Source organism: Schistocerca nitens, chromosome 6 (assembly GCF_023898315.1).
Source record: "Schistocerca nitens isolate TAMUIC-IGC-003100 chromosome 6, iqSchNite1.1, whole genome shotgun sequence".
In the NCBI taxonomy this organism is placed as follows: Eukaryota; Metazoa; Arthropoda; class Insecta; order Orthoptera; family Acrididae; genus Schistocerca; species Schistocerca nitens.
In genome coordinates this window covers 658,357,741-658,383,029 of record NC_064619.1, presented here as the reverse complement: position 1 = coordinate 658,383,029, position 25,289 = coordinate 658,357,741, and the positions used below count along the sequence as shown (strand labels likewise).

The window sequence follows — 25,289 nt, the reverse complement described above, 5'->3', positions numbered from 1 at the left end:
GTTCTAGGGGACTGATGACCTCAGAAGTTAAGTCCCATAGTGCTCAGAGCAATTTGAACCATTTTCTTGAACTCTGAAGATTTAAGGCTTCATCAAGATGGCTGACTCGATTTAAACGTCTTTATACAGCTCGATACACTGCTATTCTGGGCTAGAAACTAGCTGCTACAAAGAGTTAACAGACGCTCTTTGCGACGATTTCATCAGTTACAACGAACAGAATAATCTTCTCGCAGAACCAGAACAACGCTGGTGAAACTGTTTGTACTGAATGGGCATGTCCACACGAATTTTAGCCTCTCGGACAGAATTTCATGATAATTTTGAATTAGTCGTGTTTTTCGATTATGCGTGCAGTTTCGGACCCGCATTGACCTGGGTAATCAAGACTCTGCCGCAGTCGATATGATCTTTGGGCTTATTAAAAAGGGTGACACAGAATAACGGGAATGTTTGAAATGAGTAGTGGAACCCATGGGCAGGTGGCAGCACTGCTCCGCCATTTCAGTAATCATGCACCTGTGGAATGAACAACAGAGTGTGTTAGCCATAAAAATGTCTTATAAAAACAATGATAGTTTGGCAGCGGCGTAGAGGGAGTTTCGACGTTTTTATAATTTAGGACGTCATGATGCCGTTCCGTCGAAACATGCGATAAAATCTTGGATTAAGAACTTTGAAGAGACTGGATCTGCCCTCAAGAAAAACCAACAGGACGACCAAGAAGTGTGCGTTCTCCAACAAACATTGATGTACGCGAGTCTGTCTTACGGATCCCACGGCGTTCAATTCGTAAGCAAGCAGCAGTGGTTGGAATGTCCTGGGAGAGTGTTCGCAAAATTCTTCATCTTGATTTAAAATTTGGTCCGTACAAACTACAGATGGTTCAACAATTGAAGGACAGTGATTACTGGTTACGATTAAGATTCTGTCAACAAATGATAACAAAATAAACAATCACGATGAAATTCTAAACAAGTTGTGATGTCAGCTGAGGCACATTTTCAGAACTACCGTTACTGAGCAAACACAAATCCTAATCACGTTCATGAGAGCCCTTTACACGCTAGTACAGTATGGTAATTTTTCGCAGATGAACAGGGAAACACAGCAACTGTGAATGCCGATCGTTACGTGGAGATGTTACCAACATTCGTTACACCTGCATTGAACAACTTTCCAAACGTTCAAGATGCCTGGTTTCAACAGGATGGAGCGACATCACACACTGCACAGCAATCAATGGCGTATGTGCGATAATTATTTGGCATCCGTGTGATCTCACGATTCCGTAACATTCCCTGGCCCTACCGATCACCATATTTATCTATTTGTGATTTTTTTGTGTCATTTTTTCTTGTGTCTACACGACTCGACCAAGAGCCCTGGATGAGTTAAAACAGAGAATTCGGGATGCACACTATCCCAGCTGACATGTTGCAGCGGTCAATGAGGAATCTCAACAGCAGATTTCACGAATGTATTCGTACACGAGGACGCCATCTAAAGGAAGTAATTTAAAAAAAAATGATAAATGCCATCAATGTTTCGTAAATGGAAAAGTTGTAAGGTTTCAATTACTATGAATGCAATTTCCTTCCTTCATCACTTCTAGTTTTATTGGATTGTGGAAATGCTCACATTTTTCGGTGTCACCCTGTATAATCCTACGCCGAAAAAGATGCCGGTTTTTATCATGCTGACGTGAGCAGTAGATGCTGATGTTCAGCATATTTATAACACATGATTCTCCAGAGTGCTCTTATTATAACAGGTCAAACTGGGATATGAGCAAACCGCATATTAATGCTTTAGCACGTACTATGAGTCTGAAGTACTGTTGTACAGTCAGCAGGCTACAGACACAACTGGGCACAACAAACTCGGCAGATAATACTGCACAACTTACCGTTAGCATATGACTCCAGGATTCCATTGAAGACGACGTTCGGTACCCCGTCTTTGGTGATCTGTATTGGTTCAGCGTCAGGCGACGTCAGGTAGTAGATGTTGTTTCCGTACACATACGCCAGCTGGCTTTTTGTGCCCCACATCACCAGTTGAAGGCGTTTTCCACCGCCGATCTGTGTCACCCTGCTGAGGAGACACACAAATGTTGGATACTACGGCACCGTTCTCCCGACGGTGTCAGACTTGAACAATTTAGTCCTCAGCCAAAATATCGCACATTGTATAAACAAACGCTTTATCCTACAGGAATGTGCTTACGTATACATGATTGTAAATATGCGTATACCTGTATGTCCATGATCTGAAAACAACCTTGAAAGTCGTACGTAAACTCTATGAATGCTACAAATAATTCAATACCTTCTCTTGCTGATGATGATAAACTGATGATGATAAACAGAAGGCCGAAATTCTAAACCTAGCTTTCAATAACTCGTTTACGATAGAGGACTGCAGCACCATTCCCCCTTTCAACTATCGAACAAACGAAAGGATGGCTGACATAGTGTTTAGTGTATCTGGGATTGTAAAACAGTTAAGATCCTTAGACGCCAGAAAGGCATCTAGCCCAGACGGTATCCCCGTACGATTTTATGTTGACTATGCTACAAATATAGCACCATTCGTATCCGTCATCTATCAGAGATCATTGGAACGGCGGAAAGTTCCACGGGACTGGAAGAAGGCCCAGGATAGCAAACTATAAAAAGGGTAGAAAATCGGATGCCCATAATTACCGGCCAATTTCACTAACATCAATTTGTTGTAGAATCATGGAACATATTTTGTGTTCAGACATAATGACCTTTCTAGACTCTGAGAAGCTCATCTGCAGAAACCAGCACTGTTTTAGGAAACAGCGGTCATGCGAGACACAGCTGGCCCTCTTTGTGTATGATAAACAGGCTCTAGATACCGGCTCCCAGGTTGATGCCATATTACTCGACTTCCGAAAGGCGTTCGACTCAGTTCCGCACTGTCGCTTGTTACAAAAAGTGCGCTCTTACGGTCTATCCAATGACATATGCGATTGGATAGCAAATTTTCTAACAGACAGGCAGCAGTATGTCGTCCTGAACGGGGTAACTTCAACAGAAACAAGAGTAACTTCAGGTGTGTCCCAGGGCAGCGTAATAGGTCCTCTGCTTTTTACGATTTACATAAACGATCTGGTTGATGGTATTGACAGCGGCCTTAGACTGTTTGCCGATGATGCTGTAGTCTACAGGGAAGTAGTATCACACGAAAGTTGTGAACAAATCAATGAAGATTTGCAGAAAATAAATGCGTGGTGTGATGACTGGTACCCCGTCTTTGGTGATCTGTATTGGTTCAGCGTCAGGCGACGTCAGGTAGTAGATGTTGTTTCCGTACGCATACGCCAGCTGGCTTTTTGTGCCCCACGTCACCAGTTGAAGGCGTTTTCCACCGCCGATCTGTGTCACCCTGCTGAGGAGACACACAAATGTTGAACACTACGGCACCGTTCTCCCGACAGTGTCAGACTTGAACAATTTAGTCCTCAGCCAAAATATCTCTCAATATTAATAAGTGTAATCTACTGCGTATAACAAGGCGAAAATTCCCGTTAATGTTTGAGTACAAAATAAACGATCAGTCTTTGGAAGCGGTAACATCAGTCAAGTATCTGGGTGTGACTATTCGAAATGATCTCAAATGAAATGATCAGATTACACAAGTAACGGGTAAGGCGAACTCTAGATTGCAGCTTATTGGTAGAATCCTGAAGCGATGCAGTCCTTCAACAAAGAAAATAGCTTATAATACGTTAGTTCGTCCAGTCTTGGAGTATTGTTCGCCTGTATGGGACCCTTACCAGTTGGGTCTGATTCAAGAGATTGAGAAGGTCCAAAGAAGAGCGGCAAGATCCGTGACTGGTACCTTTAGCCATCGCGAGAGCGTCACAAATCTCATAGAAAGTTTGAAGTGGGACACACAGAATGGGCTGCTCACTAAATTCAGAAATCAAATCTTCACCGGGGATGTAGAGCATATATTACTACCACCAACTTTCAAATCGCTTAATGATCATCATTCAAAGATAAGGGATATAAGAGCTCGTACTGAAGCGTTCAGACAGTCGTTTTTCCCTCGCGCGATCCGCGAGTGGAACAAAGGGGGGAAATATGACTTTGGCGCGAATTGTGCCCTCCGCCAAAAACCGCTTGGTGGCTAGCGGAGTATATATGTAGATATGTAGATGTAGATGTAGAATGGCAGTGGGTGCTTACCATTCTATTAGGGCTTTTCCCGTTTCAGTCATGTATGGAGGGAATCCTCCTCCCCCCCCCCCAACCCTCCTCCCCCTCTAATCAACCGTGGACTTTGCCGTTGGTGGGGAGGCTTGCGTGCCTCAGCGATACAGATAGCGGTACCGTAGGTGAAACCACAACGGAGGGGTATCTGTTGAGAGGCCAGACAAACGTGCGATTCCTGAAGAGGGGCACCAGCCTTTTCAGTAGTTGCAGGAGCAACAGTTTGGATGATTGACTGATCTGACCTTGTAACACTAACCAAAACGCCTTGCTGTGCTGGTACTGCGAACAGCTGAAAGCAAGCGGAAACTACAGCCGTAATTTTTCCGAGGGCATGCAGCTCTACTGTATGATTAAACGATAATGCCGATCTCTTGGGTAAAATATTCCGGAGGTACAATAGTCCCCCATTCGGATCTCCGGGTGGGGACTACTCAGGAGGATGTCGTTATCAGGAGAGACAAAACTGACGTTCTACGGACCAGAATGTCAGATCCCTTAATCGGGCAGGTAGGTTATAAAATTCAAAAGGGGAAATGGATAGGTTAAAGTTAGATATAGTGGGAATTAGTGAAGTTCGGTGGCAGTTCTCCTGACTTCTGGTCAGGTGAATACAGGGTTATAAATACAAAGTCAAATAATCGTAATGCAGGAAGAGGTTTAATAATGAATAAAAAAATAGGAACACGGATATGCTACTATGAACAGAATAGTTTAAGCATTACTGTAGTCAAGATACACACGAAGCCCATGCCTACCACAGTTGTACAAGTTTATATGCCAGCTAGCTCCGCAGATGATGAAGAGTTAAAAAATGTATGTTGCGACAAAAGAAATTATTCAGACAGTTAAGGGAGATGAAAATTTAATACTCATGGGGGACTGACTGGATTTAGATTGTAGAAAAAGGAAGAGAGGGAAAAGGAGTAGGTGAATATGGACTGGGAGTAAGGAAAGAAAGAGGAAGCCGCCTGGTAGAATTTTGCACAGAGCATAACTTAATCATAACTGAGAATCATGAAGGAAGATTCTGTACGTGGAAGAGACCTGGAGACACTGGAAGATTTCAGATAGATTATATAATGGGAAGACAGAGATTTAGGAACCAGTTTTTAAATTGTAAGACATTTCCAGGGGCAGATGTGGATGACCACAATTTATTGGTTATGAAGTTTAAATTGAAACTGGAAAATCTTCAAAAAGGTAGGAATGTAAGTAGATGGGATCTGCATAAACTGAAAGGACCATAGGTTGTAGAGAGTTTCAGAGAGAGCATTAGGGAACGATTGGCTAGAACAGGGGAAAGAAATACAGTAGAAGAAGAATGGGTAGCTTTGAGAGATGAAATAGTGAAGGCAGCAGAGGATCAAGTAGGTAAAAGCCGAGGGCTAGTAGAAATCCTTGGGTAACAGAAGATATACTGAATTTAATTGACGAAAGGAGAAAATATAAAAATGCAGTAAACGAAGCAGGTGAAAAGTAGTACAAACGTCTCAAAAATGAGATCAATAGGAAATAGAAAATGGCTAAGCAGGGATGGCTAGAGGAGAAATGTAAGAATGTAGAGGCATATATCACAAGGGGTAAAATAGATACGGCCTACAGAAAAATTAGAGATCTTTGGAGAAAAGAGAACCACTTGCATGAACGTCAAGAGCTCAGATTGAAAACCAATCCTAAGCAAATAAGGAAAGCAGAAAGGTGGAAGGAGTATATAGAGGGACTACACAATGGCGATGTACTTGAGGACAATATTATGGAAATGGAAGAGGATGTTAATGAAGACGAAATGGGAGATATGACAGAGCACTGAAAGACTTAAGTCGTAACAAGTCCCCGAGAGTAGATAGCATTCCATTAGATCTACTGATAGCCTTGGAAGAGCTAGCCATGACAATATTCTTACACCTGGTGAGCAAGATGTATGAAACAGGCAAAATACCTTCAGACTTCAAGAAGAATATAATAATTCCAATCCCAAAGAAAACAGGTGTTGACAAATGTGAAAATTGCCGAACTATCAGTTTAATCCTCCCCCCCCCCCCATGAACCGTGGACCTTGCCATTGGTGGGGAGGCTTGCGTGCCTCAACGATACAGATAGCCGTACCGTAGGTGCAACCACAACGGAGGGGTATCTGTTGAGAGGCCAGACAAACGTGTGGTTCCTGAAGAGGGGCAGCAGCCTTTTCAGTAGTTGCAGGGGCAACAGTCTGGATGATTGACTGATCTGGCCTTGTAACACTAACCAAAACGACCTTGCTGTTGTGGTACTGCGAACGGCTGAAAGCAAGGGGAAACTACAGCCGTAATTTTTCCCGAGGGCATGCAGCTTTACTGTATGGTTAAATGATGATGGCGTCCTCTTGGGTAAAATATTCCGGAGGTAAAATAGTCCCCCATTCGGATCTCCGGGCGGGACTACTCAGGAGGACGTCGTTATCAGGAGAAAGAAAACTGGCATTCTACGGATCGGAGCGTGGAATGTCAGATCCCTTAATCGGGCAGGTAGGTTAGAAAATTTAAGAAGGGAAATGGATAGGTAGAAGTTAGATATAGTGGGAATTAGTGAAGTTCGGTGGCAGGAGGAACAAGACATCTGGCCAGGTGAATACAGGGTTATAAATACAAAATCAAATAGGGGTAATGCAGGAGTAGGTTTGATAATGAATAAAAAAATAGGAGTGCGGTTAAGCTACTACAAACAGCATAGTGAACGTATTACAGTGGCCAAGATAGACACGAAGCCTATGCCTACTACAGTAGTACAAGTTTATATGCCAACTAGCTCTACAGATGATGAAGAAATTGAAGAAATGTATGATGAGATAATAGAAATTATTCAGGTAGTGAAGGGAGACGAAAATTTAGCAGTCATGGGTAACTGGAATTCGACAGTAGGAAAAGGGAGAGAAGGAAACATAGTAGGTGAATATGGATTGGGGCTAAGAAATGAAAGAGGAAGCTGTCTGGTAGAATTTTGCCCAGAGCATAACTTAATCATAGCTAATACTTGGTTCTAGAATCATAAAAGAAGGTTGTATACATGGAAGAATCCTGGAGTTACTAAAAGGTATCAGACAGATTATGTAATGGTAAGACAGAGATTTAGGAACCAGGTTTTAAATTGTAGGACATTTCCAGGGGCAGATGTGGACTCTGACCACAATCTATTGGTTATGAACTGTAGATTAAAACTGAAGAAATTGCAAAAAGGTGGGAATATAAGGAGATGGGACCTGGAAAACTGACTAAACCAGAGGTTGTACAGAGTTTCAGGGAGAGCATAAGGGAACAATTGACAGGAATGGGGGAAAGAAATACAGTAGAAGACGAAAGGGTAGCTCTGAGGGATGAAGTAGTGAAGGCAGCAGAGGGTCAAGTAGGTAAAAAGACGAGGGCTAGTAGAAATCCTTGGATAACAGAAGAAATATTGAATTTAATTGATGAAAGGAGAAAATATAAAAACGCAGTAAATGAAGCAGGCAAAAAGGAATACAAACGTCTAAAAAATGAAATCGACAGGAAGTGCAAAATGGTTAAGCAGGGATGGCTAGAGGATAAATGTAAGGATGCAGAGGCTTATCTCACTAGGGGTAAGATAGATACTGCCTACAGGAAAATTAAAGAGACCTTTGGAGAAAAGAGAACCACTTGTATGAATATTAAGAGCTCTGATGGAAACCCAGTTCTAAGCAAAGAAGGGAAAGCAGAAAGGTGGAAGGAGTATATAGAGGGTCTATACAAGGGCGATGTACTTGAGGACAATATTATGGAAATGGAAGAGGATGTAGATGAAGATGAAATGGGAGGTACGATACTGCGTGAAGAGTTTGACAGAGCACTGAAAGACCTGAGTCGAAACAAGGCCCCGGGAGTAGGCAACATTCCATTAGAACTACTGGCGGCCTTGGGAGAGCCAGTCCTGACAAAACTCTACCATCTGGAGAGCAAGATGTATGAGACAGGCGAAATACCCTCAGACTTCAAGAAGAATATAATAATTCCAATCCCAAAGAAAGCAGCCGTTGACAGATCTGAAAATTACAGAACTGTCAGTTTAATAAGTCACAGCTGCAAAATACTAACGCGAATTATTTACAGACGAATGGAAAAACTGGTAGAAGCCGACCTCGGGGAAGATCAGTTTGGATTCCGTAGAAATGTTGGAACACGTGAGGCAATACTGACCTTATGACTTATTTTACAAGGAAGATTAAGGAAAGGCAAACCTACGTTTCTAGCATTTGTAGACTTAGAGAAAGCTTTTGACAAAGTTGACTGGAATACTCTCTTTCAAATTCTAAAGATGGCAGGGGTAAAATACAGGGAGCGAAAGGCTATTTACAATTTGTACAGAAACCAGGTGGCAGTTATAAGAGTCGAGGGGCATAAAAAGGAAGCAGTGGTTGGGAAGGGAGTGAGACAGGGTTGTAGCCTGTCCCCGATGTTATTCAATCTGTATATTGAGCAAGCAGTAAAGGAAACAAAAGAAAAATTTGGAGTAGGTATTAAAATCCAGGGAGCAGAAATAAAAACTTTGAGGTTCGCCGATGACATTGTAATTCTGTCAGAGACAGCAAAGGACTTGGAAGAGCAGTTGAACGGAATGGACACTGTCTTGAAAGGAGGGTATAAGATGAACATCAACAAAAGCAAATCGATGATAATGGAATGTAGTCGAATTAAGTCGGGTGATGCTGAGGGAATTAGATTAGGAAATGAAACACTTAAAGTAGTAAAGGAGTTTTGTTATTTGGGGAGCAAAATAACTGATGATGGTCGAAGTAGAGAGGATATAAAATGTAGACTGGCAATGGCAAGGAAAGCGTTTCTGAAGAAGAGAAATTTGTTAACATCGAGTATAGATTTAAATGTCAGGAATTCGTTTCTGAAAGTATTTGTATGGAGTGTAGCCATGTATGGAAGTGAAACATGGACAATAAATAGTTTGGACAAGAAGAGAATAGAAGCTTTCGAAATGTGGTGCTACAGGAGAATGTTGAAAATTAGGTGGGTAGATCACGTAACTAATGAAGAGGTGTTGAATAGGATTGGGGAGAAGAGAAGTTTGTGGCACAACTTGACTAGAAGAAGGGATCGGTTGGTAGGACATGTCCTGAGGCATCAAGGGATCACAAATTTAGCATTGGAGGGCAGTGTGGAGGGTAAAAATCGTAGAGGGAGACCAAGAGATGAATACACTAAGCAGATTCAGAGAGATGTAGGTTTCAGTAGGTACTGGGAGATGAAGAAGCTTGCACAGGATAGTTTAGCATGGAGAGCTGTATCAAAACAGTCTCAGGACTGAAGACCACAACAACAACAACAACAACAGTTAATAAGTCATGGTTGCGAAATACTAACACGAATTCTTTCAAACGAATGCAAAAACTGCTAGAAGCCGACCTCGGTGAAGATTGCATAGAAATGTTGGAACACGCGAGGCAACACTGACCCTGCGACTTGTCTTACAAGATAGGTTAAGGAGAGGCAAAACTAAGTTTGCAGTATTGGTAGTCTTAGAGAAAGGTTTTCACGATGTTGACTGCAATACTCTCTTTCAAATTCTGCAGGTGGCAGGTGTAAAATACAGGGAGCGAAAGGCTATTTACAATTTGTACAGGAACCAGATGCCAGTTATAAGAGTCTAGGGGCACGAAAGGGAAGCAGTTGTTGAGAATGGAGTGAGACAGGGTTGTAGCTTATTCCCGATGTTATTCGGTATGTATATTGAGCAAGCAGTAAAGGAAACAAAAGAAAAATCTGGAGTAGGAATTAAAATCCACGGAAAAGAAATGAAAATTTTGAGATTTGCTGACGACGTTGTAATTCTGTCAGAAACAACAAAGGACCTGGAAGAACAGCTGAACCGAATAGGAGGATATAATAAGATGAACGGCAACAAAAGCAAAATGAAGGTATTGGAATGTAGTCAACTTAAATCAGGTGATACTGAGGGAATTAAAATAAGAAATGAGTCATTTAAAGTAGTAAGTGAGTTTTGCTATTTTGGAAGCAAAATAATTGATGATGGTCGAAGTAGAGAGGATATACAATGTAGACTGGCTATGGGAAGGAAAGCGTTATTGAAGAAGAGAAATTTGTTAACATCGAGTATAGATTTAAGTGTCAGAAAGTCATTTCTGTAAGTATTGGTATAGAGTGTAGCCTTGTATGGAAGTCAAACATGGACGATGAACAGTGTAGACAAAAAGAGAATAGAAGCTTTCGAAATGTGGTGCTACTGAAGATTGCTGAAGATTAGATGGGTAGATCACGTAACAAATGAGGAGGTACTGAATAGAATTGGGGAGAAGAGGAATTGTGGCACAACTTGACTAGAAGAAGGGATCGGTTGGTAGAACAAGTTCTGAGGCATCAAGGGATCACCAATTTAGTATTGGAGGAAAGCGTGGGTGGTAAAAATCGTAGAGGGAGCCCAAGACATGAACAGACTAAACAGATTCAGAAGGATGTAGGTCGCAGTAATCATTCTGAGATGAAGAGGCTTGCACAGGCTAGAGTAACATGGAGAGCTGCATCAAACCAGTCTCTGGACTTAGGACCACAGCAACAATATGGAGGGAGTGTACAATGATTGCTTAAACGCCCGTGTGCATGCTAGTCGAATCTTGCCTTCACGATCTCAACTGGAGCGATACGTAGGGTTTTGGAGTCGGAGGTGCAAAAATTCTCCTTCGGGCCTGCCTGCCCCTGTCTTCGCCGCAACCACTAAAGCAGTCCAACCCGCTGTAACGGAAAGCGCAGAGTAAATGTGTACTGAAGCACAGTGGTTAAAGGCGGCCAACATGGGTTTCCGGTAGCCTGGCACGCTTCACGGGAGCCGCCCAACCTGCTGCACCTGACTAGAGGTTGCGCTGTAAATCTAACGTGACTACAGAACAGCCAGCTGTATTTTCGCTTGGGTAGTTTCACTGCAGGTCATGTATCATAACGGTTGGAGCAGAAAAATGAACAAGTCAAACGTAAAGAAAATTGAGGAGAAATTAAGAATTGGGGAATGTATACAAGTTACGAAACAGAGCCAAGGTCCAGCAGAGGAAAAGTCTTCGTGTTTTATATGAGGCAGCTTTCAATAAATCGGTAGGTGTCTCGCAATGCGAATGGTGTAAACAATTACTAAACACTCATTCAGGGGCCTCGAGTATGTTACGACATTTTAGTAGAAGCAGTTTCCTCACTTCATAAATACACACATCAAAAAACGTTCTGCATCACCCCGGTTCCCATAACTCCTGAAGATAGTCGTTGACTGTGGATATTGTATCACAGTCCCTTTTACTGTACAAAGATGTCACTAAACCAACCCAAAGGGATAAACAACCGAGCTTGAACAGCGCCTACTAGACGGAGGGGGTCCGACAGCTGATCAGTTCCAGCCATTCCACCAGGAAGGAGGTACAAGGCTCGTGTTGTCTGTAGTTCAACCATGCCTAGACGGTCAGTACCGCGGTTCGATCGCGTCCGTATTGTTACTTTGTGCCAGCAAGGGCTCTCAACAGGAGAAGTGTCCAGGCGACTCGCAGTGAACCAAAGCGATGTTGATCGGATATGGAGGAGATACAGACATGCCTCGCTCAGAGCGTCCAAGGGCTACTACCGCTGTGAATGCCCGCTACCTACGGATTATGGCTCGGAGGAACCCTGACAGCAACGCCACCATGTTGAATAACGCTTTTCGTGCAGCCACAGGACATAATGTTAAGACTCAAACTGTGTGCAATAGGCTGCATGATGGGCAGCTTCACTCCCGACGTCCATGGCGAGTTTCATCTTTGCAACCACGACACCATGCAGCGCCGTACAGATGTGCCCAACAACATACCGAATGGAACGTTCAGGATTGGCATCACGTTCTCTTAACCGATGAGTGTCGCATATACCTTCAACCAGGGAATCGTCGGAGACGTGTTTCGAGGCAACCGGGTCAGGCTGAACGTCTTAGACACACTGTCCAGCGAGTGCAGCAAGGTGGACGTTCCCTGCTGTTTTGGGGTGGCATTATGTGTGGCCGACGCACGCCACTGGTGGTCATGGAAGGCGTCGTAACGGCTGTGCGATCCGTGAATGCCATCCTCCGACCGATAGTGCAACCATATCGGCAGCATATTGGCATGTCATTCATTTTCATGGACGACAATTCGCTGTCCCATCGTGCACATCTTGTGAATGACTTCCTTCATGATGACGACATCGCTCGACTAGAGTGACAACATGTTGTTCAGACACGAACCCTATCGAACATGCCTTGGGTAGAATGAAAAGGGCTGTTTATGGACGTAACCCACCATCCACTCTGAGGGATCTACGCCGAATCGACGTTGAGGAGTGAGACAATCTGGACCACCGGTGCCTTGATGAACTTGTGGATAGTATGCCACGACGAACACGGACATGCGTCACTGCAAGAGGACGTGCTACTGCGTATTAGAAGTACCGGTGTGTACAGCAATCTGAACCACCACCTCTGAAGATCTCACTGTGTGGTGGTACCACATGCTACGTGTGGTTTTCATGAGCAATAAAAAGGGCGGAAATGATGTTTATGTTCATCTCTAGTCCAGTTTTCTGTACAGGTTCCGGAACTCTCGGAATCGAGGTGATGCAATACTTCTTTTGATGTGTGTATTTTGAAAGAGGACAAAGGCTTAGTGGCTGACAAATGTGTGGAAATGCGTGACAAAAATTGAGGCCCTTTAGCAATGAGCCGTGCATGGCTCGTGTTCATGCCATTAATTGTTTGTCATCTTCTATTACAGTAATACCACCACGTTTTCTTATTCCATTTACTGACGTCACTAACTTCCTGCCTTACTTGCCCGGGAGTGGCAGCAGCAGCGTGTATCGATAAGCACACTGTCGTACCATGTCTGGAGCGACCGACAGTATTTCCGAGTCGTCGTGTCTGGGGCAGTCAGTGAGTGGGAGACGCACCAGCAGTGCAGTCGCGACGGAGCAGCAGTCGCGGACGGACCAGCAGTCCAGTCGGTCGGTTGGCGTGGAGCAGCAAGCAAGCCCCCATCGCCCCGAGTCGGGCTGGAGCCACTGGCGGCGTGCACGCGCGGTTGGATTGTTAGGTACTGCTTTCCATTGCTACGAAGTTCGTCTTCCACTGATCTTGGACATGTGAGTTGAGTCCTCAATATACTATCGAGCCTCAACTGTTTACATTTCATCGTTTGGTCCTGGTCGTCGCTTCGTCGCTTTTGGGACATTCCCCGAGCAACAACGTGCGTGTATTTAAGTCGGCTAAGATTCCAGCCGCCTTCCTGTAAAATTTAACTTAATTTATTCTCTGTTATGGAAGTTCACCAGCGGTATTTTCTGCCTTGTGGCCGTTGACGTTCCGGTTACCTGCCCTGGTAGTTGACGTAATTTTAGGCACTGTATTTTCCTCGTCGTGTTGTTGCTGTCCAGCGCGGCGTGTAGTTCGACAGCTGAGGTGTTGTTGATCATTGTGGGCGCCAATATTCTGTGTGTCGTGTATAGAAATCTTGTGGTCGTTTTGCTGGTTGCGTGGAGCGGAACTGATTGGGTTGATTGGTCGGTTGGCTGTCTGTCGGTTGGGTTGCCTCAGGATTAAGAAGTAATTGGACAGTCCAATCCTTGGAAACTTCTGAGCGCTGTTCCTTGTGTGTTATGTAGTCATTTCCCTGTTTGGATTTTAGTTATTTGGTTGATGTCTGGCTTTCAGCCGAGTATCAGTATCTCTTAAATTAATGTTTTTGTCTTGCCCTTACGGCATGAGATTGTTATATTTTTATATGGGGCCTTAAGCCGAATTTTACTGCAGAGGTTTCAAGATAAGGCCTTCTGCCATTTAGGTTGAAACTCTTTGTAGGCCTTAAGCCGTTAAACATACACTCCTGGAAATTGAAATAAGAACACCGTGAATTCATTGTCCCAGGAAGGGGAAACTTTATTGACACATTCCTGGGGTCAGATACATCACATGATCACACTGACAGAACCACAGGCACATAGACACAGGCAACAGAGCATGCACAATGTCGGCACTAGTACAGTGTATATCCACCTTTCGCAGCAATGCAGGCTGCTATTCTCCCATGGAGACGATCGTAGAGATGCTGGATGTAGTCCTGTGGAACGGCTTGCCATGCCATTTCCACCTGGCGCCTCAGTTGGACCAGCGTTCGTGCTGGACGTGCAGACCGCGTGAGACGACGCTTCATCCAGTCCCAAACATGCTCAATGGGGGACAGATCCGGAGATCTTGCTGGCCAGGGTAGTTGACTTACACCTTCTAGAGCACGTTGGGTGGCGCAGGATGCATGCGGACGTGCATTGTCCTGTTGGAACAGCAAGTTCCCTTGCCGGTCTAGGAATGGTAGAACGATGGGTTCGATGACGGTTTGGATGTACCGTGCACTATTCAGTGTCCCCTCGACGATCACCAGTGGTGTACGGCCAGTGTAGGAGATCGCTCCCCACACCATGATGCCGGGTGTTGGCCCTGTGTGCCTCGGTCGTATGCAGTCCTGATTGTGGCGCTCACCTGCACGGCGCCAAACACGCATACGACCATCATTGGCACCAAGGCAGAAGCGACTCTCATCGCTGAAGACGACACGTCTCCATTCGTCCCTCCATTCACGCCTGTCGCGACACCACTGGAGGCGGGCTGCACGATGTTGGGGCGTGAGCGGAAGACGGCCTAACGGTGTGCGGGACCGTAGCCCAGCTTCATGGAGACGGTTGCGAATGGTCCTCGCCGATACCCCAGGAGCAACAGTGTCCCTAATTTGCTGGGAAGTGGCGGTGCGGTCCCCTACGGCACTGCGTAGGATCCTACGGTCTTGGCGTGCATCCGTGCGTCGCTGCGGTCCGGTCCCAGGTCGACGGGCACGTGCACCTTCCGCCGACCACTGGCGACAACATCGATGTACTGTGGAGACCTCACGCCCCACGTGTTGAGCAATTCGGCGGTACGTCCACCCGGCCTCCCGCATGCCCACTATACGCCCTCGCTCAAAGTCCGTCAACTGCACATACGGTTCACGTCCACGCTGTCGCGGCATGCTACCATTGTTAAAGACTGCGATGGAGCTCCGTATGCCACGGCAAAATGGCTGACACTGACGGCGGCGGTGCACAAATGCTGCGCAGCTAGCGCCATTCGACGGCCAACACCGCGGTTCCTGGTGTGTCCGCTGTGCCGTGCGTGTGATCGTTGCTTGTACAGCCCTCTCGCAGTGTCCGGAGCAAGTATGGTGGGTCTGACACACCGGTGTCAATGTGTTCTTTTTTCCATTTCCAGGAGTGTATTTAGTTGATATGTGGCCTTCAGATGAGTATTAATATCTCTTGCATTAATGTCATTGTCTTGCCCTTAAGGCATGAGGTTGTTATTTTTTATTTTATATGAAATGTTTTAGGATACGGCCTTCTGCCCGTTAAAATTGAAACTCTTCTTCTAGGGCTTAAGCCATTAAATTTGTTGGTGAGCGGCCTTCAGCCGAGTTTTAATATCTCTTAAATTAGTCTTCTTCTAGAACGAAATTTTCACTCTACACCGGAGTGTGTGCTGATATGAAACTTCCTGGCAGATTAAAACTGTGTGCCGGACCGAGACTCGAACTCGGGAACTTTGCCTTTCGCGGGCAAGTGCTCTACCAACTGAGCTACCCAAGCACGACTCACGTCGCGTCCTCACAGCTTTACTTCTGCCAGTACCTCGTCTCCTACCTTCCAAACTTTACAGAAGCTCTCCTACGAACCTTGCAGAACTAGCACTCCTGAAAGGCAAAGTTCCCGAGTTCGAGTCTCGGTCCGGCACACAGTTTTAATCTGCCAGGAAGTTTTAATCTTCTTCTCTTGCCCTTAAGGCATAAGATTGTTATGCTTTTGAATGGGGATTTCAGCCCAATTTGCATGAAATGTTTTAAGGTAACGCCTTCTGCCTATTGATGGAAACTCCTCTTATTGCTTAATATGCGACATCCAGCCTACTTCCATTAAAATTAAATTGCAAAGGCCTTCAGCCGATTAGATTGACGATTTAGAAAATATTCTTGGGTGAAACCTCAAGAAGAACCTTGTATTTCAATTTGATTAAGCCTTGTGTCTTGGATTTTAAATGTGGTCTTCAGCCGATCTAAAGTTAATCAAATGAGGTCGACTAAAGTTTTGAGTGTTTTGTATCCTTGTTGTAATATTGTGTGTTGATAAATGAAGTTTGTATGGTGAGTGCAACTGACAGGATTTCATTTTGGCCCCTTTCCACAACCTAATCCGCTCTGTCCTGCTAGCCCAGGCATTTCAAGCAGTATACAGGCTTTCCATACTTAGGTCAAACGTTGATTGAAACGGGAAGAATACATGGCTCAGTGGATATTAAAAACTATATTCTGGTAGTATGCAACGCAGTGTGAAAAAAGCTTACTATGAAAGAAATGATTCGTTTTTCATCATGTACATTTTAGATTAACGTGATATGAAAAACGAACTTTGTGTTTCCTAAACATTTGGGGAATTTAAAATGAATTATTTCGGCCAGTTAGCGAATCCACAGTACACATACTGGCAACAGTAATTAAAATTGGTATAAAAGATCTCACACATGACTGAAACACACTAAGGTTACAGAAACTAAACTTTCAAAACGTTACTTTACTTGGCGTTGCAGTATAATAGGCATCTTCAGTTCTTAAGTGCAAAGAATCTCGATTTTCAGAGATGGTTCTGCTTACTACAGAAAACACGTTTTAGAGGTGACCTGATGATTATTTGATTTAAGGATAGCTATTACTAGTCCAAATTGGGTGATGTTGCAGACAGAACTGTCCCTATTGAAATAAATAAATAAGCTCGAAATACGCCGAAGTGAAAAAAAGGAAAAATAAAATCCCCAGTTTTCTGGCCGTAGTGACCCAGAATGAATATATGCCTGCCTGGCTAACAAGTAAGCATCGAATCTGTACAGTTCTGTCTCTAACATATTCCTAGATACATTACTTAAAAAAGATAGTTTTCGCCTGTCTTCAGGCGCTTGCCACTGCAGTGCTTTCAGGACCTCTGTGACTCTCTCCACACAATACTTTATTTCAGATAACTGCATCATCCGCACAAAGTAGCTGGAAGAAAGCACAGTTCACTCTCGTCCACTAGAAGGGTAACAAAAGTGACTAGCGTCCTACATCCTTGACAAACTCTTGCTGTAGAATCTCAGAAGATATTCTGAGCTTAAAGGGAATGAGATATCTCAAACTAAATTGTCTCCTCCATTCTCACCACCACGGATTCGGTCATACGAAAGCGAACTCGCGCTTTTGTCACATGACACCCTGAAAGACACGTCTCAAGGCGGTCAGATAGACACAGTACTTCTTTACTTCGGAAAATAATTTGGATCGTTACTACCACTACGCTTGTTAACGAAAGTACGAAGTATGCAGTATCTAAAGGAATTTGAGTCTGGACTGAGGATTTCTTGCTATGGAGGACGCACCGTGTTATCTTGGATGAAGAGTCATCGTGTGGGCTTATACCAAAAAGAACTAACAGGGAAGATACAAAGAAGGGCTTATGCATAATCATAGATTTGTTTCACAGCTAGGACAGAGTCACGGAGATGCTCCAATACTGAACAGACAGACACTTAGGGGGAGATGCAGACAATCCCGTGATAGCTACTCACAAACGTTCAAGAACTAGTTTTAAGTGAGGAATCTACAAATGTACTACAATCTTCAATGTATCCCTCTGTAGGTATCGGATAGGGAACAGTGGGAAGTATCCTCTGCCATGCACTTCACAGTGGTTTGCCCAGTATGTACGTAGTCGCAGGTGCAGACGACAGAGTCACCACCAGCTAGTTTCGATTCCGATGAAGGACACGCTGCTCCGATGTGACGTGTGCTATTCACTTTCTGTTTTTGAAGAACGTCTTTTAACTCCTCCACAAAATAAAGCAGTGGTGTCAGATCACGAAAACATACCGGCTGTTTTAAAGGTCCTCTTGAGAAAAATTGGGGCCATTGAACACACATAAGCTGTGGAATGTCCAAATAAAATGTCATCATCGTCATTTTCTTGAGCCTTTGTCCCACTTCAACGCGTGATCGGCCCTGTTACTATGGCCGGATGCCCTTCCTGTCGCCACCTTGTACCTTTGGGACAGAAGTAGTGTACCCCAGCTGTCTGCGTCTAGTGTAAGCCATAAAATGGTGTGAACGTTTTCAAATGTCGTGTAACTGAGGCGGGACATGGTGTCCAGCTAGGTATTCATCTAGTGAGATGCGGAAAACCGCCTAAAAACCACATCCAGGTTGGCTGGCACACCGGCCCTCGTCGTTAATCCGCCAGGCGGGTTCGATCTGGGGCCAGGGCGCCTACCTGAGTCCAGGATGCATCGCATTAGCGCTCCTGGCTAACTTGGCGGGTGAACGTCCAAATAAAAAGTATTACACATCAAATATCGTTCATGAGGGTTCCAGTTTTAAAAGTTTTGAATTTAGAGGGAGGGAATGCACAGTAATACAAGAAAGATCTGTTAAAGTCAAATACAACGAAGATAGAAGAAAACATAGATTCCTAGTTCCATATATAGTAGGAGAAGAGAAGTAGAACAAATTATTGTGAAATTTAAATTAAGGGCCGTTAGTTCATGTATATCTGAAACGGGAAAATAAACCAGGAAGCGTATTTTCAATGAAGACAGAGGAAGAATATTTTCAGTGCAGCCGAGAAGACTAATATTACTGCACTCAAAGACGGTGGTTCTCGGCTTTTTGTGGTAATTAGAAAAAGGTATAGAGACAAATTTAAATATACAGATACCACAGTCCATTCCTAAGTGCATCTGCCATCAGGTGAATGTTGATTTATAATATAAGGCTATGATAAAACTGTAAGTGCGCCAAACGAAAGTGCCCAGTAGAGTCCGATGAAACAGCTGGAAGCAAACTGCCATCTGTGAAACACGCGTTAATGATTTCAGCTAATTTTTCTCGAGAGTGTAAATTAACTGTGCGTCACAGGGGCTCACCACCTGTACCGGAAGTGATTATCATTGGGAAAAAGCATGAATGCCAACAAAGGTGCTGAGAAACTGCGAACCAAAATTAGAAGCTTATTAACACTAGGGGTAAATACAGAAAACGTTCTGGAAGCTCGTCAAAGGTTCATAAGCGAAAACAAACATATTTTATGCGAAAATCTTGAAGAGACAGAATGTGCTCATGCTTTGAATATTATTACTATTGCACACTGAAGGGCCAAAGAAACTGGTAGAGGCATGCGTATTCAAATAAAGGAATATGTAAACAGGCAGAATACGACGCTGTGGTAGGCAACGCCTGCCTAAGACAGCAAGTGTCTGGAGCAGTTGCTAGATCGATTACTGCTGCTGCAATGGCAGGTTATCAAGATTTAAGTGAGTTTGAACGTGGAGTTACAGTAGGCGCACGAGCGATGGGGGAAAAAAAATGAATCTGACCACTATGGGACTTAACTTCTGAGGTCATCAGTCCCCTAGAACTTAGAACTACTTAAACCTAACTAACCTAAGGACATCACACACAGCCATGCCCGAGGCAGGCAGTCGCGCGGTTCCAGACTGTAGCGCCTAGAACCGCTCGGCCACCCCGACCGGCTGAGCGATGGGAAACGGCATCTCCGAGGTAGCGATGAAGTGGTGATCTTCCCGTACGATCATTTCACGGGTGTACCGTGAATATCAGGAGTCCTGTAAAACATCAAATCTCCGACATCACTGCTGCCGGAAAAAGATCCTACAAGAACGAGACCAACGACGACTGAAGAGAATCGTTCAGCGTGACAGAAGTGCAATCCTTCAGCAGATTGCTGTAGATTTCAATGCTGGGCCATCAACAAGCGACAGCGTGCGAAAGATTCAACGAAATATCATCGATATGGACTTTCGGAGCCGAAGGCTCTGTAATGGTGTGGGGCGTGTGGAGTTGAATTGATATATGACCCCTGATACGTCTATATACGACTCTGACAGCTGACACGCACATTAACATCCTTTCTAATGACCTGCATCCATTCATGCCCATTGTGCATTCCGTCGGACTTGGGCATTTCCAGCAGGACAATCCGACACCCCACACGTCCAGAATTGCTACAGAGTGGCTCCAGGAACACTCTTCTGAGTTTAAACACTTCCGCTGGCCACAGAACTCCAGACATAAACATTATTGACCATATCTGGGATGCCTTGCAACGTGCTGTTTAGAAGAGATCTCTACCCCCTCGTAATCGTACGGATTTATGGACAGCACTGCTCCAGAACTACTTCAGACATTAGTCGCGTCCACGCCACTTCGTGTTGCGGCACTTCTGCGTGCTCGCGAGGGCCCTACACGATATTAGGCAGGTGTACCAGTGTCTTTGGCTCTTCAGTGTAGAAGATAGCCGTTTTTGGTGAGACAACAGCTGAAAAGAAAGAGCTGATGTTCAAGCATGGAATCTGTCATCGGTTACTTGAGAAAGAGAATTTCTGAGCGAGCAGACAGCCACGAAGAGCGATGAACGAAGCGAATACGAAATTCATATATTACGTTGTCATGTATTTCTTTGCTTATAAATTTTGCACATAAACATATTTGAAAATGGAAGAAAGAAATGTTCGTTAATCAATCTATGCTGTTAATTTTACGACTGTTTCGATCTTTTAAGTTACTACGGGAAAGAACAGGCAAAAGTTGTCTATGAAGCATCCACTGAATAGAGTTTTCAGTCCTGTGTTAAGCATTAGTTTTTACGCAACTGCGTCAAATACTGGATCTTTTAGAGTTGCATGTGTTTTAACTATTTTCAAAAAAACCTCTCATATTTATCTTGGAGGTGTAAGAAACACGAATTTTGAAGTTAAGATGAGTTATAAAAACCACAGGAATTACTACACCAATTCTGAAAAATATTTCAAGACACTAGTTCCCTAATTAATGTTAATGAATTATGTTTATAACCCGGAATTCGGCACGCAAAGTCAAGGAATGTTTGTATCAAGTTGATCCTCGACTTTTCCTTCAGAGAACAGCAACCTAGAGAAGACAATATTGATGAATTAGAATTAATTGTGGTTTCTCTGGTGGAAGCACCATCTCATGCAAGACAGATAGCGAAAGCTGTTTACTGCTCAAAACTTTTTATGTTCGTGATGAATTTGAAGTATCACGTCAAGAAGAAAATGCAAACTGTCCTTATCACAGTGTGTGTCAATGCATGATTCTGTGTGCTTTTCGAAACCGAAACAGAGTATTTGAACTCCTTATTTCTTCAAAACATTAAAATGATCAGATTGTCGATTATAATATATACCGGGAGGTTTTATAAAAAAATTAATTACTTATCATACCTGTCTCCTGTTTTCTGTCTTCTGCCAAGGATCTTATTTTCCCTTCTGAAACAAAAATAAAAATGATCAGCGTAGTTCGTGGCAGAACCATCATAGAAAGATGTTAAAACAGCTGTAATAGGAATCAATCACATCCCACAAATTAGTAAAAAAGAATTGTTTCTTTTTCATTAGAAACAAATCCCATTATTAAAAGAATTGATCTGTGTGTCACATTCTTTAAAAAATTGTTTCCCAGTCGAATGGAAATGAAATTTCCACAGTCTCTCTACACATATTTATTAGACTGGAATTTGTAAATGATCCAGCCGAGAGAGTTGGCAAACACATGGAGAGTACAATAAATAGTTTACGTAAAACGAGAAACAGAAGCAGCAAGTAATCCAGGATGCACCTATGTATCGACGTACAGGGTGATTACAATTAAATTTCAAAACGCTGTAGAAATAACATAACTGGTCAGAATGACGTCAAATTGCAACGCAATATTTTCGGAGAAGTGGGAAAACGTATGCTAGGAAAAAAAAAAAACAGTGTTAAAAGTGATCAATAGATGACGTTGTATGGGTCACAATACGTAAATGAAAACACGTGTCCTGCGCACAACTCATTAAAGTTGGTATAAACACGCCGGGTACACGGCTTTTCCTTCCATCGCGTCTGCGACGTTCGCTATGACTGTCTCAATGAAAGATCGCCCTCTTCTTGTAAAGCTGTATTACAAGAATGATGACTGTGCACACGTCGCTCTGCAGAAGTTACGGACACTGAAAGGTTTGAAAAAAAAAAGGCGTTGGTCCGATGATTGCCATGGGTCTGGAGAAAATAATTCGGAAATTCGAAAAGACAGGTTCTTTTGGTGTGCAATGTGGTAGAGAGAGGAAACGAATTGATTCGACGTCAGTGGAAGCAGTGGCCACAGCAATGCAGATGGAGACGAGTGGTGGTGTGCAAACTTGTAGTGCACGGAGAATTGCCCGAAAATTGGACATACCGACCGGCCTGTGTGACCGAGCGGTTCTAGGCGCTTCAGTCTGGAACCGCGCGGCCACTACGGTCGCAGGTTCGAATCCTGCCTCGGGCATGGATCTGTGTGATGTCTATAGGTTAGTTAGGTTTAAATAGTTCTAACAAGGGAACATCCCCATCGCACCCCCCTTAGATTTAGTTATAAGTTGGCACAGTGGATAGGCCTTGAAAAACTGAACACAGATCGATCGAGAAAACAGGAAGAAGTTGTGTGGAACTGAAAAAATAAGCAAAATATACAAACTGGGTCGTCCATGCGTAAGATAGGCAATATTAAGGGCAATGTGAGGCGAGGAGCGCCGTGGTCCCGTGGTTAGCGTGAGCAGCTGTGGAACGAGTGGTAACTTGGTTCAAATCTTCCCTCGACCGAAAATTTTAACTTTTTATTTTCAGTTTATGTGAAAAACTCTTCTGTTTTCATCACTTTTTTTGGAGTGATTATTACATCCACAAGAAAACCTAAATCGGGCAAGGTACAAGAATCTTTTCACCCGTTCGCCAAGTGTACTAGTTAGGTGGGTCGACAACATATTCCTGTCATGTGACGCACATGCTGTCACCAGTGTCGTATACAAAATATCAGACGTGTTTTCCTGTGGAGGAATCGGTTGACCTATGACCTTGCGATCAAATGTTTTCGGTTCCCATTGAAGAGGCACGTCCTTTCGTCATCTAATCACACGGTTTTGCGGTGCGGTCGCAAAACACAGACACTAAACTTATTACAGTGAACAGAGACGTCAATGAACGAACGGACAGATCATAACTTTGCGAAAATAAAGAAAGCAAAATTTTCAGTGGAGGGCAGATTTGAACCGAGGACCTCTCGTTCCGCAGCTGCTCACGCTAACCACGGGACCACGGTGCTCCTCGCCTCACATTGCCCTTAATATTGCATATCTTACGCATGGACGACCCAGTTTGTATATTTTGCTTATTTTTTCATAGTTCCACACAACTTCTTCCTGTTTTCTCGATTGATCTGTGTTCAGTTTTTCAAGGCCTATCCATTGTGCCAACTTATAACTAAATCTGAGGGGGGTGTGATGGGGATGTTCCCTTGTAAGTTCTAGGGGACTGATGACGTCAGATGCTAAGTCCCATAGTGCTCAGAGCTATTTCAACCATTTTTGGACATACCCTTGAGCACGGTGAGTAAAATCCTAAGAAACATCCTTCTTGCTCATCCATTCAAAATTACCCATGCGCACGTGTTTCTTCCTGTTGACGTGCCAGCAAGAAAGACCTTTGCTTTAGAATTTCTTGATTGCGTGGAAGTGGACAATGATGTGCAGTGGAAGATTTTGTGGACAGACGAAGCCCACTTCCATCTGACAGGATATGTCAATACACAGAATTGTCGAGTATGGGCAACGGAAAATCCGCACGCAAATCAACCAGAACCACTTCGTCCTGAAAAGGTCACGGTGTGGTGCGGGTTTACGGCATCATTTATCATAGGCCCATATTTTTTCGAAGAGATGTTTCCGATTCTGTTACCTGGACCGTCACTAGTAAGCGCTATGGGTGTCTTTTGCGCAATCACGTTATTCCAGCTCTCCAACAGTGTGTGGATGGGATCATTTTTATGCAAGATGGCGTACCACCGCACATTGAAAATCCAGTTAAGCAGCTGCTGCAGAGCTACTTCGGAAATGCTAGAATTATCAGCCGCCATTTCCCTACAGCCTGGCCGTCCCGGTCACCTGATCTTAACCCGTGTGACTTCTGGCTGTGGGACTATCTGAAAGATGTTGTGTTCAGTGTTCCGATGCAAACTTAGCTGCATTGAAGGCACGCCTTGCGCAACACATTCTCAACGTGACCGCGGAAACACTTTGATCAGTTGTGGAACACGCTGTTTCTCGATTTCAACTTGTTGTAGAAAACGGTGGACAGCATACTGAACATGTTTTGCGCCAGTCACATGGAAATTAATAATCTGATTTGATTTTGATTGATGATATTTATACGGTTTTTGGCCTCAGGACAATTAAAAACCTATGTGATTGATCCTTTTTTGCAGTTTTTGGCCTCAGGAGAACTGAAAACCGATGTGTGAGAGGATTTTTAAGCGGTTTTTGGCCTAAGGACAATTAAAAACCGAATTTTCCCATCCGATGTGATATAACCTTGCCGTGGTGGATGGGCTTACGTAACTAACAGTATCACACATGTACACCCATGCACATACAGGATCACTACCACATGCAGCTCCAACCAGAATTCGACTGTCACGTGAACAGCAGTCTAAAGTGGGTGAAGAAGGGAGATGGATAGAGGAATATGAATGCTGTCTGGTAGAGCATGCAGGAACTACATAGCTGCCTGATGAGACTGCCAGGCATAGCGTCGGCAGGTGGGGTGTGAGAGGGAAACAAGTGGAGTGCTAAAGGAGAGTTGTAGGGAATGGGACAGGAAAGGCAGAAGGTGACACACAATGAGCGTGATGGATGTGAAAACGGAGGAAGTGATAACAGAGGGGTGTAGGGTGTGGGGAAAGGAGGTTACCATAGGTTGAGGCAAGGAGGCGCGGAGAATGTGTTGTAAGGGTAACTAACATCTGCACATTTCAGAAAAGCTGGTGCTGAAATGAAGGATCCAGATGGCCTGGGTTGTGAAGTAGCCTCTGAAATCAAGCATGTA

The 25,289-nt window shown here is 44.0% G+C and overlaps 1 protein-coding gene across 4 annotated transcripts in view; it reads right to left on the bottom strand.

Annotated features, from left to right (window-relative positions):
* LOC126263720 (venom dipeptidyl peptidase 4-like) overlaps nt 1-25,289 on the bottom strand; it is a 358,865-nt gene that overhangs the window by 218,923 nt on the left and 114,653 nt on the right. Inside the window, exons 6-8 of one of the 4 annotated variants that reach the window (XM_049960872.1) lie at nt 21,615-21,659; nt 3,324-3,420; nt 1,910-2,000 (exon numbers count right to left, since the gene is read on the bottom strand). In XM_049960872.1, coding sequence (XP_049816829.1) covers nt 1,910-2,000; nt 3,324-3,420; nt 21,615-21,659 — 233 coding nt within the window. Of the gene's footprint in view, nt 1-1,909; nt 2,098-3,323; nt 3,421-21,614; nt 21,660-25,289 lie in introns of all 4 variants that reach the window. The other 3 variants (XM_049960874.1, XM_049960871.1, XM_049960873.1) reach the window with 3 other exon arrangements.